We start from the raw sequence: 14,116 nt of genomic DNA, 5'->3' as shown, positions 1-14,116 counted from the left end.
AACCGCTAAGCCATCTCTCCAGCCCGAAACACCATTTTCTAACCTTTCACCCTAAGATAATGTCTATCCTTGGTAGAAAGGTGAGTTTCTTGGAGACAACGAATTGTAGGATCCTGCTTTTTAACCCAGTCTGCAAACCTATTTCTTTTGGTTGGGGCATTGAGGCCATTGATATTAAGAGATATTATTGAAAGGTGTGTATTTATGTTTGCCATTTTATTTTTTTTTTGTGGTTCCGGTTCTACCTTTGCTTTCTTGTGTTAACTAGTATTTGAGTATTGCTTGTTTTTTCCTGGTTCTTTATATGTGTGTTTTTCCTGTTCTTCAGCATGGAGGATCCTATCAAGTATTTTCTGTAGAGCTGGTTTTGTCTTTAAATACTCCTTTAACCTGCTTTTGTCATGGAATGTCCTTATTTCTCCGTCTGTTTGAATGGATAGCTTTGCAGGGTAAAGTAACCTTGGTTGACAGTTCTTATCTTTCAGAACTTGGAATACATCACTCCAAGCCCTTCTGGCTTTTAAAGTTTGTATTGAATAATCTGCTATAATCCTGATGGGCTTGCCTTTGTAGGTAACTTTATTTTTCTCTGTAACTGCTTTCAATATTTTTTCCTTGGTTTGTGTGTTTGGTAGTTTGATTATAATATGACAAGGAAAGGTTCTTTCCAGGTTTTGTCTGGCTGGGGTTCTAAAGGCTTCCTGTATCTTCATTGGCACCTCTTTCCCAATTTGAGGGACGTTTTCTTCTATGATTTTGTTGAAGACTCCTACTATGCCTTTGGAGTGGAATTCTTCTCCTTCCACTATGCCCTGAATTCTTATATTGGATCTTTTCATAGTGTCCCGAATATCTTGAAATTCCCACTGATACTTTTCTATAAGTTTGTCTTTCTCTTTGTTGGACTGTATTAGATCTGCCACCTGGTCTTCTAGCTTAGATATTCTGCCCTCTCCTTCATCCATTCTACTGGTGAGATTTTCTACAGAATTTTTTATTTCATTAACTGTGTTCTTCATTGCTAGTAATTCTGACTGGTTTTTCTTTATTATTTCTATTTCCTTATTTATGTCTTGTATTGCCTTCTTTATTTCATGAAATTGGTGTCCTGCCTCTTCTTTGATCCCTTTGATTTCCTCTTTTAGTTCCTCTTTGACTCCTTTGATTTTGTTCTCTGACTTCTTTGAACATGTTTACAATCATTCTTTTGAAATCTTTCTCAGGCATTTACTCTAACTCGTTCTCACTGGAGGTCATTTCTGATGCATTGATACTGTTAGGTGGATTTATGTTGTCTTGCTTTTTAGTGTTTATTGTGTTATAATGTATATATTTTTGCATCTTAGATTAAGTTAATGCTTGGATTTTCTAGCTAGCTAGGTATTCTTAGCTGTATCAATTGATTTACTGTTATATATCTTCAGGGTAGGAGCTTAAGGTGTTAGGTGTGGCTCTTAAGGCTCTCAGAGTATCTACAAAGGTGTTCTTAGAGGTAGAGTCCCTGCTATGGGAGTATTCAAGTAGGCTGAGTGGAATAAAATACAGGTAGATTCTAAAATTTAACTAAACACTGTACACATTCAATCAAAAACAGCACCAAATATTTATGCAAGAGTAGTTATTATAACAACCAGATCCTCTAGCAACAAAGAGGTTAAGATTTCTGGTCTGTTGAGGGATCCAAGTCAGCTTGTGACCAAGTGAGACCCTTCCCTGGTGCAATCAATCCCTGTTACCTTTTTGGATGATTTTGGTCTCAGTCAAGTTGCTGGCTGGGTCATTGTGCTGCTGTTCTGATTTTTGGAGCTGGGCACTGGCTTTTCCTGCAGGGCAAACTGAGCCTGGCAACTGTGGCCCTGCAGAATGGCACCCCTGCTGCTGGAACCGCCAGTGCTGCTCCTGAAGCTGCCGCTGCTGGATCTGTCACTGCTGCTGCTAAAGCTGCCACTGCTGGGACTGTTGCTTCCACTGGGTCCACTGCTGCTGCTGCCGCTGCTGCTGCTGCTTTAGCTGCACTGCTGGATCCTCTGCTGCTGCTGCTAGATCTGTGACTGCTGCCTCTGAAGCTGCTGCTGCTGGATCTGCTGCTTCTGGGGCCACTGCTGCTGGTGCCGGAGCTGCTGATGTTGCTGCAGGACCCTGCTCCTGCTTGGGTCCCGCTGTTTGCTCAAGTTGGCATGGCCGGGTCCTGGGACCACTGCTCTGTTTGCTGGAGCTGGGCACAGGTGGTGGGGGAGGGGAGGGAGCCACAGCTGCTCTGGTTCTCTCGCTATTCCACGTGTTCTTCTACCTTGTGATATGCTCTTCCGTTGCTCACTGCCGCTCTCCCTTCATGTTTATTGAGTTGCGGAGAGCGCTGGTGTGAGTGGAAACTCCCCTCACCTGGTTTTTCCTGCGGCTGGAGCTGAGCCTGGCGGCTTTCTGGTGCGCTGGCGCCACCGTGGTCGGCGGACCTGCTGGGGCCACTTTAGCCAGCCTGTGTGGGCTCTGGATCTCTTCTACTTCTCCACTGCCATTTCAATTTCCTATACACCTCACTTTTCAGTAAAAGTGTGTATTTTGCTGAGTTTTTTTTGTCTTTCTCCCCCCTACGCTGCTTTGTCGTGGTACCTAAGCCGCCATCTCAACTGGAAGTCCTATATCTCCTTTCTAGATTACTGTCCTCTATTAAGTTTTATTCCTGTTCACATAGAAGTACAATCATTTGTAGCTAGGATCCACATATGAGAGAGAACATGTGACGTTTGGCTTTCTGGGCCTGGGAAAATTGTAATGTTTAAAAGAACTTACAGGCTGGGGAGTTGGAAGAGATAGCTTTGTGGATAAAGCACTTGCAGTGTGGCATGACGATCTGAGTTCAGATGGCCAGAACCCACGTAAAGTTGGACATGGTGGCACATGTCCACAATCCCAGTGCATCTACAGCCAGATGGAAGGTGGAGACCAGAGTCTCCCCTGGAAGCTCACAGGCCAGCTAACCTGGAGAACTCAGCAGTGAATGTGAGACCTGTCTCAAATAAGATAGAAAGTGAGGAGAGATTCATGAGATTGTCCTCTGATTTCCACATTCGTGCCATAGCATACACATACCCACACTCCCACATACACCAAACATGAGAATTTGAAATTCATAGAATTTTATAATTTGCTAGATTCTTATTCTAAACATTTAAATAAGTTCTGTTAGCAATGTGAAGTAAAAGACTGTATTCAATTTAAATATTTAAATGAAGCTTATCTGTTTTAAATGATAGCAAATAATAAAGGGCTAATTTACCTGGGTATGCTAATGCACTCCTATAATCCCAACACTCGGGAGGCTGAGGCAGAAAGATCAAGGTTCAAAGCCAGCTTTGGCTATATAAGTTTTCCCCTAGTTCCCCTCTTCCCCCAAAGCCACCTTAAGATAGATGTTAAAATTTGTTTGATTTTAAAATAAGATTTATATCTTGGCTGGACATGGTGGAAAACCTTTAATCCCAGCACTTGGGAGGCAGAGGTAGGATTGCTGTGAGTTTGAGACTAGCCTGGGACTACAGAATGAATTCCAAGTCAGCCTGAGCTAGAGCAAGATAAAAAAAAAAAAAAAAAAGACTTATAAATTCAATTTAAAAAGTCCCCATTTTTTAGTTTTGTGACTTGAATAAAATTAATATTAATTTTAAATATTAAAATGGCTTCAAAGTGACTCTCCTAGGTTAACATTGCCTTCAGGTACTCATAATCATGTAGACACATGGATGACTACTAACCACTGTGTGCCTATGTGTGTGCATGAGTGGAGGTTAAAGTTTGAGGTTGAGTGTCTTCTTCACTCTACAATTTATTTTCTGAAACAGGCTCTCTCACTGAACCTGGAATTCACCAATTTGGGTAGGTCAGATATCCAGCAAACCAAGGAATTTTTTTCCCTCTGTCTTCCCAGCATTGGGATTACTTGTGTCTATTGCTTGTATTTGGCTTTTTATGTAGGTGTTGGGGATTCAAATGCAGGTCCTCATGTTTGTGTGGTAAGCACTTTACCAAATAAGCCATTTCTGCAGTCCCACAGCTAATCTGTTAGAGGGAATAATTAACCTCTCGAGAAAACTTTCATATCACAATAGGTGTCCTTCACTTGTTTGTACATGTGTTAAGTAATACTGTTTTCAGGGTGTTTAATTTCTCTGATGGCTTAAAGATTAAAAGGAAATGGAGGGGCTGGAGAGATGGCTTAGCAGTTAGGCGCTTGCCTGGGAAGCCTAAGGACCCTGGTTCGAGGCTTGGTTCCCCAGGTCCCATGTAAGCCAGATGCACAAGGTGGTGTATGCATCTGGAGTTCATTTGCAGTGACTGGAGGCTCTGGTGTGCCCATTCTCTCTTTCTCTGCCTCTCTCTCTCTCTGTCACTCTCAAATAAATAAATAAATAAAACCCCAAAAATAACAATAAAAAAAGAAATGGAGGGTAGTCCATGTGAACTTTTAATTTATTTCCTTCTTTATTTCCTTTTTGTAACTGTATTGACAATTTCCATAAATATTGACAGTATGTTGTTATGGGGAACTGAGACACACAGAATTGGTACCAGAGATAAAGTGGAGAATCAGAAGTTATTCATGTTGACATTTGTGATAGTTTGAATGGATGTCCTCCTATAGGCTTAGGAGTTTTATTTAAGCTTGTAACTTGGTATCACTGTGGGTGGATCCTAGGGTTCATTCCTAAGGTGTGTTAGGGCTCAGATCCAAATTCCAGTAAAAGATATGTAGAATGCTTGAGCTCTGCCTGGAGTGTACTTACTTATGGTACATCCAGTGGTATTTCTCTCTGCATGGACCTATGAGAGGGGGCCAGCTTCTTCCACTATTCTGGAACTTTCCCTGGATCTGTGAGCTTCAAGTAAATCCTATTCCTCCCACAAACTGTATCTTTTTTTGAAGTTCATTTTAGCAACATGAAGCTGATTGTGATAGAATTGGCTCTGGAGAGTGAATCGTTGCTTCACAATGAACCTGACCTTGTGGATTTTGGCTTACTGGAAATTTTATTTATATTCTGGAGAAATGGGCATGGACTTTTGTTACTTGCAACTGAAGATGCCTTCCAGATAGGTAAGCCAAGGTTTATGGACTATTCTGGTGAAAATTTAAAAATACTAAGTGCAGAGAGAATTATATTTGGAGGCTTTGCTTATGAACTTTCTAAGGGGAAGGAAAGACTGCAGAGAACTTTGTTGGAACTGGGCTATTGACATAAGGACTGGCTGTGTTCTGCTGCCATGCCCAGAGAATTTGATTAAGGTTAAACTTGTAATGGACTGATGTGCTTGGCTAAAGATGTGAATTTAAAGTTGGAAAAGCTCAAGGAAATTTAAAATGACTGGCACTGAGACAGGTTGTTGAAGCTGCTGTTGTTGGTATGTTACCATGATTAAGGATGACCCAACTACTTTACATTGAAATAATGGAAAGAATGCCTGAGGAAAGACGAAATGGTAGAAATACAAACTGTTTAGAAGGGATATGACAGAAGAGGAAGGAACCTATTCTTCAAGGTCACAGTTTATTTTGTCCCTGAATTAAGAATATGACTGTGTCTTGCTCACCTGATATTGGTTTTGGGAGCATGGTAATTACCCCACTCCTACTTTCCCCTTTGAAACTCCACTCTCCATCATATCCTCTCCCCCTCTCAATCAGTCTTTTACTTTGATTTCATGATCTTTTCCACCTGTTATGATGGTCTTGTGTAGGTAGTGTCAGGCACTGTGAGGTCATGTATATCCAGGCCATTTTGTGTCTGAAGGAGCATGTTGTAAGGAGTTTGTAGCAGACAGCTTCAGGTTCACTGAGATGAACTTCCAGACCAGGCACAGTTATGGAGGAAGGGATATTTATTGAAACTTACAGATCCAGGGAAAGTCCCATAATGGCCAAAGAAGTTGGCCTGCCTTCATAGGCCCAAGCAGAGAGAGAGAGAGAGAAGCACAAGCCTAAGGGTCAAAAGTCACAGCACACTCCAGCAACTCCTGCTAGGCACACTTTGCATATCTTTAGATTGAAATCTGAAACCCACCGGCACACCTTCAGATCACCCAGTGACATTGCCTCCAGCAGGTGGCTACAGATGCAAACTACAAGCAAACAATATATTGGGGGCCATCTATTTAAACCACCACATTCTGCCCCGGCCCCCAATACACTTATAACCATTACACATTGTAAATTGTACTCAGTTCAATTTCAAAGGTCCCCACAGTCTTGACCAATCTAAAAAATCTGTAAAATCAAACAAGTTAAACATTTCTAACATATAAAGGCACAGAGTAAACATTATTAGCTGGTATAAGGCACAGCAAGGAGAGATTAAAACAATGCAAACTCAACCACCATCAAACATCAAACTTCTTCAGTTCAAGTTCAACATAACCAGAGACTGACAGTCTTCAGATTTTCCAATTCCACCCCTTCATCTGGGCAGAGTAGCAGGGGAACACTTCCATCCCAGGCCAACGGTGCACTCCATGGTAGCCTTTACACAGTCCTGATATACAAAACATCTTCAGGTCTTCATGCAAACCACGGTCCATCTTCCAAAGGCTCTTTTAGCCTATCAGGGCATCATTCCCTGCCTCATGCTGTGTCTCAGCAGCAGCTCCTGGAACCATGTGCAATTCATGACCACTCCTCACATTTTCCAAAGGCTCTTTCAGCCTATCAAGGCATCAGGCCTTACCTCATGCCTCATCTCAGTGGCAGCTCCTGAAAGCATGCACAATTTACAACCTCTCCTTGCATTCTTCATGCTTCTGAAACCAATACCAGCTGTGTAGGACACAGCCATATTCTTAATTCACAGACAAAATAAATCATAACCTTGAAAAGCAGGTTCCTTCTCCAGTCAACTCTTTCCAAAAGTGTTTGCATTTCTATGATAGTCTTTCCTCAGGTGTCCTTTCCATGGTAAAGCAATTGGACCATCTTCCTTTATGACTGATAATGTGTTTGACAAGAGCAGATTCAGTAACCTAAAACCAGTCTCAGTGCCTATAATTTTAACTTGCTTGAGGTTTTCCAGCTTAAAATCTTAAATCTTTCAGTCCAATATCTCTAGCCAAGCACATCAGTCCATTACAAATTTAACCTTGATCAAACTCTCTGGGCCTGGGCAGCAGGACGTAGCCAGCCCTTATGCCAGTAGCCCAGTTCCAACAAAGTCCTCTGCAGTCTTTCCTTCTCCTTAGAAAGCTCATAAGCCAAGCCTCAAAGTTCAATTCTGCCTGCACTTAGCATTCTCAGACTCTCATCAGAATAGTCCATAAAACTTGGCTTACCACTCCAGGAGGCATCTTCATTTGCAAGCACCAAGTCCATGCCCAGTTCTCCAAAACAAGGGCTCCAAAAGATCAACATCCACATGGTCAGGTTCATCTCAGCCCACTCCTGGGTACCAAGTTCTGTAGCAGACAGATTCAGGTTCGCTGAGATAAACTTCCAGACCAGGCACAGTTATGGAGGAAGGGATATATATTGAAGCTCACAGATCCTGGGGAAGTTCCATAATGGCAGAAGAAGTTGGCCTGCCTTCACAGGCCCAAGCAAAGAGAGAGAAGCACAGCCTAAAGGTCAAAAGCCACAGCACACTTTAGGAACTGTGGCTAGGCACACTTTGCATATCTTTATATTGAAATCTGAAACCCACCAGCACACCTTAAGATCACCCAGTGGCATTGCCTCCAGCAGGTGGCTACAGATGCAAACTACACACAAACAACTGGATATATTGGGGGCCATCTATTCAAATCACCACAGTGATGCCACTAGCCTTACTTTTGTTGTTCACAATTGTTTTAGATATTCGAGTTTTTTTTTTGTGCTTCCAGATGAATTTTTGGATGTTTTTTCTATTTCCTTGAGAGATGCCATTGGTGTTTTGATGGGAATTGCATTAAATGTGTAGATTGCTCATGGTAAGATTGACATTTTCACAAAATTGATTCTTCTAATCCAAGAACAGGTGATGTATTTCCATTTCCTAATGTCTTCTGCAATTTCTTGCTTGAGTGGTTAGGTTTATTCCAAGGTACTTTATTTATTTATTTATTTATTTTTAATTTATTTATTTATTTATTTGAAGCGACAGACACAGAGAGAAAGACAGATAGAGGGAGAGAGAGAGAATGGGTGCGCCAGGGCTTCCAGCCTCTGCAAATGAACTCCAGACGCATGCGGCCCCTTGTGCATCTGGCTAACGTGGGACCTGGGGAACCGAGCCTCGAACCGGGGTCCTTAGGCTTCACAGGCAAGCGCTTAACCGCTAAGCCATCTCTCCAGTACTATTTATTTATTTTTGATGAACTTGTGAATGGGAGTGATTCTCTGATTTCATCCACGATGTATTTGTTGTTAGCATATAGGAGGGCTACTGATTTCTATGTGTTTATTTTGTATCATGCTACATGGCTATGGGTATTTATCAGCTCTAACAGTTTGCTGATAGAGTCTTTAAGGTCCTTTATTGTCTTTTTTGTTTGTTTGTTTGTTTGTTTGAGGTAGGACCTTGCTTTAGCCCAGGCTGACCTGGACCTCACTATATAGTTTTTAGGGTGGCCTTGAACTCATGGTGATCCTCTTACCTCTGCTTCCTAAGTTCTGTGATTAAAGGCAGGTACCACCATGCCCAGCCTTCTGTTGTCTTTTTTTTTTCTTTAGGGTCCTTTATGTATAGAATTATATCATCTGCAAATAATGATATCCTGATCTCTTCTTTTCCAATATGTATCCCTTTTATGTGTGTCTCTTGCCTTATTACTATGGCTAAGACTTCTAGTACTATATTAAATAAAAGTGGGGATAGTGGACACCCTTGTCTTGCTCCTGATTTTAGTGTAAAAGCTTCACATTTTTCTCCATTTAGTATTATGTTGGCTGTAGGTTTGTCATAAATAGTCTTTATTATGTTGGGATATATTCCTTCTTTTCCTAGTCTCTGTAAGACTTTTATCATGAAGGGATGTTGGATTTTGTCCAATGCTTTTTCTGTATCTAATGAGATGATTATGTGATTTTTATCCTTCAGTCAATTTATATAATGTATTATGTTTATTGATTTGTGTATGTTGAACCATCCCTCCATCTCTGGGTTTAAGCCTACTTGCTCGGGGTGAATGATCTTTCTGATATATTCTTGTATTCTGTTCACCAATATTTTGCTGAGAATTTTTGCATCTATATTCTTGAGGGAGATTAGTTAGCAATTTTCTTTTCTTTTTTTTTTTTTTTGTTCTATATTTGCCTGATTTTGGTATCAGGATGATGCTAGCTTCAAAGAAGGAGTTTGGTATGATTCCTTCCTTTTCTATTTTATGGAAAAGTTTGAGAAGCATTGGTGTTAGTTTTTCCATGAATATCTGTTAAAATTCACCAGTGAATCCATCTGGGCTTGTACTTTTTTTAGTTGGCAGATTTTTTATAACTATTTGGGTCTCCATACTTGTTGCAGGATTATTAAAGTGGTTAATATCATCTTGGTTTAAGTTTGGTAGGTCATATATATCAAGGAAATCATCCATTTCTTTCAGATTTTCAAACTTATTAGAGTATATGTTCTTATAGTATATCCCTATGATTTTTTGAATTTCTCTGGTATCTGGTGTGATGGTGCCTTTTCATCTCTAATTTTAGTTATTTATGTTTCTTCTCTCTTTCTTTTGGCCAGATTTGCTATGGGTTTATCAATCTTGTTTATCCTTTCAAAGAACCAATTCTTTGTTTTATTGGTTATTTGGATTGTTTGTTTTGGTTTCTATTTCATTAATTTCTGTCCTAATCTTTATTATTTCTTCCTGGCTACTGATTTTTGGTTTGTGTTATTCTTTTTTTTTCCCCAAGGCCTTAAGGTGAAACATTGTTATGTACTTGCGGCCTTTCTAATTTATTTTCTTTTTTCTTCTTTCTTTTCTTTTTCTTTTTCAGTTTTTCAAGGTAGGGTCTCGCTCTAGCTCAGACTGACCTGGAATTCACTATATAGTCTCAGGGTGGCCTTGAACTTGTGTTGATCCTCTTACCTCTGCTATAAAGATGACCATCGTTTGCAATAGAGACCTGAAGATGTCTTGGATGTAGCAGGACTGTGAAACAGCTACCATAAAGAGTTTTTAGATTCAAGATTAACCTTCCTGCTTGCTAGGATTGTAGCATGACTATACTGTTATGTTTGAGATGAACTCTAGTACTTTTAAGCTGCATTTAAGTCTGACATGGCAAGTGATGTACAATGCGAACTAAAGTTCCAATAGAGGAAAAACCCAAACCTGTGTTGAAAATTCTATAAGGCTGATTGTTTAATTGGAACTTCTGTTATTGGCTCAGAAAGGCAAATGCTGAATGTCCTCTTTTTTATGTGCTTCCTAACTTGCAACAGCTTGAGTTGATTTTAAGCAGCATTGCCATGGGACTAGAATAAAGCTAGGAAAGAGGGGAAATAGGGAGGAAGGGGAGGAGGGACTGCTCAGCCAGCAAGTTGAGGGACAGAAAAGAAAGAAAGAAAGAAAGAAAGAAAGAAAGAAAGAAAGAAAGAAAGAAAGAAAGAAAGAAAGAAAGAAGGAAAGAAAGAAAGAAAATACAGGGGAAAAGGGCCTTCGAGGGGGTAGGGGAAAGGAAGAGGGGAATTACACAAAACTAATAACATAAAGATATACCATAGAAACCTTCCTCCTGGTTAGCAATCTATAAGATATGACCCTCAATAAGTATGTGTGTGGGTGTCCTACAGAAGGGGGAGAAAGCTTAACTCTAAAACTATGGTTCTAGCTCGTAAATCTTAGGGCCAGATTGGGTTGTCCCATGTAGTGATTTGAATTAGGTATCTCCAATAAACTCATGTGTTGCAGGGGCAGGGAGGAAGGAAAGTATGGTACCAACATGTGATATTTACATACAAAATATGCCCATATCTAATAAAAATTCCTGAGTCTATGGGGGCCATATCCAAACTATGACATTTCATCCCTGGCCCCCATACACTCATGATCATCTCACAATGTAAATTGTACTCAGTGCAACTTCAAACGTCCTCATAACCTTTACCAACTTTAAGATCATTTCAAAGTCCAAAGTCTCATCTGAGATTAAAGATCATCTCTTAGGTCCTGTAGAATCAAAATAAGGTACATACCAACATCAGAGTAAAAATTGCATTGCAAAAAGGCATAATAAGGAGAGAATGGACCAATACAAAATCAGTAATCATCAGGTAAACATCACACTTCTGCATTTCAAGTCCAACATCCAAAACCACTGACAACAGTCTGGAGTTTCTAGTTCTACCCTCCAGCTGGGCTGAGTAGCTCAGGGAAAAACTGGACCACATAATGAGACTTTGTTTCAACAAAACAAATTAAGTCTGGGGAGATGCTTCAGTGGATAAAGTGCTTGCCATGTGTGCCTGGGTATCTGAGTTCTTACCCTTGGAATCACACAAAAGCTGGCTGCTGTGGTAGGCCTCTGTAATGGTAGTGCTCCCATGGTTTAATGTGAGACAGAAATGGAAGCATTGACCAGAAGCATGGCATACACAGAATGTAATAATGAGAGATCCTGCCTCAAACATGATGGAAGGTGAGAACATCATCTGAGATTGTCCTTTGGCCTCCACACATGCATCATGTCACACATGCCACCATTTATTTAAAAAAAAAAGTTAAAAATTAAAATAATAAACGAGCATGGTGGCACACACCTTTAATCCCAGCACTTGTGAGGCAGAGGAGGGAGGATTGCTGTGAGTTTGAGGCCACCCTGAGACTACATAGTGAATTCTAGGTCAGCCTGGTCTAGAGTGAGGCCCTACCTCGAGAAACAAAACAAAACAAAACAATAACAAAAAAAAAAAAAAACAACCCCAAAACCAACTGAATAAAAAGCATGAATAAGGGCTGGCAGTGATGACGCGTGCATGATGATCCATAGATCAAAGTCATCCTCAGCTACTTAGCAAGTTCAAGGCTAGCCTGAGCTACATGAAACCCTGTCTTAAAAAAAACAAAAATAGGAAGATGGCGGGCCGGGTCCTGAGCGCGGCCGGTCAGCCTCGTCCCCCACCGCGCGCCTGTGGCCCGAGCGCTCGGGCTAGCGGGGCCGCGGCGCGTCGGCCGGCCGGCGGGGACGACGGCCTAAGCGGGCAGCTCCCGGCTCCGAGCGGCCACGGGGCCGGCGAGGAGGGCAGCCGAGCCGGCGGGAGAGCGCGCGAGGGGCGCGGGCCGCCCGCGGGGCAGCATGAGTCAGCAGCGGCCGGCGCGGAGACTGCCCAGCCTGCTGGTGGACCCGGCCCAGGAGACGCTGTGCCGCCGCTGCCGGGACCCCATCAACGTGGAGAGCCTGCTGCCATCAAAGGTACGGATTAATTTAGAAGAAAATGTACAGTATGTATCCATGAGAAAAGCTCTGAAAGTGAAGAGGCCTCGTTTTGATGTATCACTGGCTTATTTAACTCGAAAATTTATGGATCTTGTCAGATCTGCTCCTGGGGGCATTCTTGACTTAAACAAGGTTGCCACAAAATTGGGAGTACGAAAACGGCGAGTGTATGATATCACCAATGTCTTAGATGGCATCGAGCTAGTGGAAAAGAAATCTAAGAATCATATTCGGTGGATAGGATCTGATCTTAAAAATTTTGGAACAGTGCCCCAACAAAAGAAACTCCAGGAAGAACTCTCCGACTTATCAGCAATGGAAGATGCACTGGGCGAGTTAATCAAAGATTGTGCTCAACAGCTGCTTGAGTTAACAGATGACAAAGAAAATGAAAGACTGGCATATGTGACCTACCAGGATATTCTCAGCATTCAAGCCTTCCATGAACAGATTGTTATCGCAGTTAAGGCCCCAGAGGAAACCAGACTGGATGTTCCAGCTCCCAGAGAAGACTCCATAACGGTGCACATAAGGAGCACCAAGGGACCCATTGACGTGTATTTATGTGAAGTGGAGCAGAACCACTCAAATGGCAGCATGTCTGATGGAGTAGAGGCCTCCTCCTCTCAGAGCAAACACCCAGAATGCCCTGAGAAAGAAGAAACGCCTCAGTGAAGTAAAGGCTCATTCGGGAGGAACTGACAGCATCTGAGAAATGGACTGAGGTTTTAGAACATCACATGTGGATAAATTCCACATTGGTTTAATTCTCAGCAATAAATCGCCGTGAAGTGCTCTCACTCTCCTTTCATAGCAGCAGTAGGGCCAGTATGATCTGAGGAGCTCCCTACTTGAGTAACTGGATAATTATGATGACCACATTCAGAATCCACTTTTGATCATTGTTCCCTGCCTTTGTCAGTGAAAAAGACATCTTGTCTCCTGAAATAATTTTATCACAAGGGATAGCATGAAAATAGATGGTCAGGTCTGACAAAGACCTCATAGACGCTGCCTTTCCCTAAAGAATCATGTTGTGTTACACAAGAGAAATTGCCTTACACTGGTTCACGTTTGCAAATTTGTAAGTGTTGTACACTGACTAGGTGTACACACAGAACTATATGTGATGTCTTTGTATATATCTGTAAAATATTTAGATTACTTGTGAAATATGTCTTAAGTCATACTTTTCACCCTTGTACAGCCAAAATAATGTATATATGGAAAGTGACAAACAAATGCTCTAATTTCCTTAATATCTCTAACTTATTAGAATCCTCTGGATGAGGGTTAGCAGTTTTTTCAAATTTCTACATGTAGAAGTGTCACAAATGTGCTATACATTTAAATTCATGTACTTAATTAAACTATTTTAATATGGTTTCCAATTCTAAAATTGGAGTCAGGTATTTGCTGATTTTCAGCTGCCTACAGTATCACTGTGTCTCAGTCGATTGGCAGCTTGCCTTAAGACTTTGGGGGCAAGTATAGAAATACTGTCAGGTTACAGATCAGCTCACGGAGCTGTGAATTTGGTCATGGTGAAATTGGCAATCACATGAAGTTTCCTGCAAGCAGGTTTCTGTGGTGTGTTTCTGCACACAGCCACGCTCCTTGGTCGGGGTTACCCCCCATGCATTGTTCCCTGCCCACCTTCCAGCTCTAGTCCCACCTTTCTAGTACCTCGCTGTTTCTACCTCAGTAAGTCACTTACCA

The 14,116-nt window shown here is 41.5% G+C and overlaps 1 protein-coding gene across 1 annotated transcript in view; it reads left to right on the top strand.

Moving 5' to 3' along the window:
* Nucleotides 1-14,116, top strand: part of LOC123454204 (transcription factor E2F6-like) — a 19,309-nt gene extending 5,193 nt beyond the window's left edge. Inside the window, exons 2-3 of the mRNA XM_045132874.1 lie at nucleotides 2,044-2,047; nucleotides 12,256-14,116. Coding sequence (XP_044988809.1) covers nucleotides 12,257-13,072 — 816 coding nt within the window. The 5' untranslated portion in view covers nucleotides 2,044-2,047; nucleotide 12,256 and the 3' untranslated portion in view covers nucleotides 13,073-14,116. The remainder of the gene's footprint in view (nucleotides 1-2,043; nucleotides 2,048-12,255) is intronic.

The sequence above is a fragment of the Jaculus jaculus genome, chromosome 13 (genome assembly GCF_020740685.1).
Source record: "Jaculus jaculus isolate mJacJac1 chromosome 13, mJacJac1.mat.Y.cur, whole genome shotgun sequence".
NCBI classification, from domain to species: Eukaryota; Metazoa; Chordata; class Mammalia; order Rodentia; family Dipodidae; genus Jaculus; species Jaculus jaculus.
Note: the sequence above shows the minus strand (reverse complement) of the source record. Positions and strands in the feature narration are given on the sequence as shown.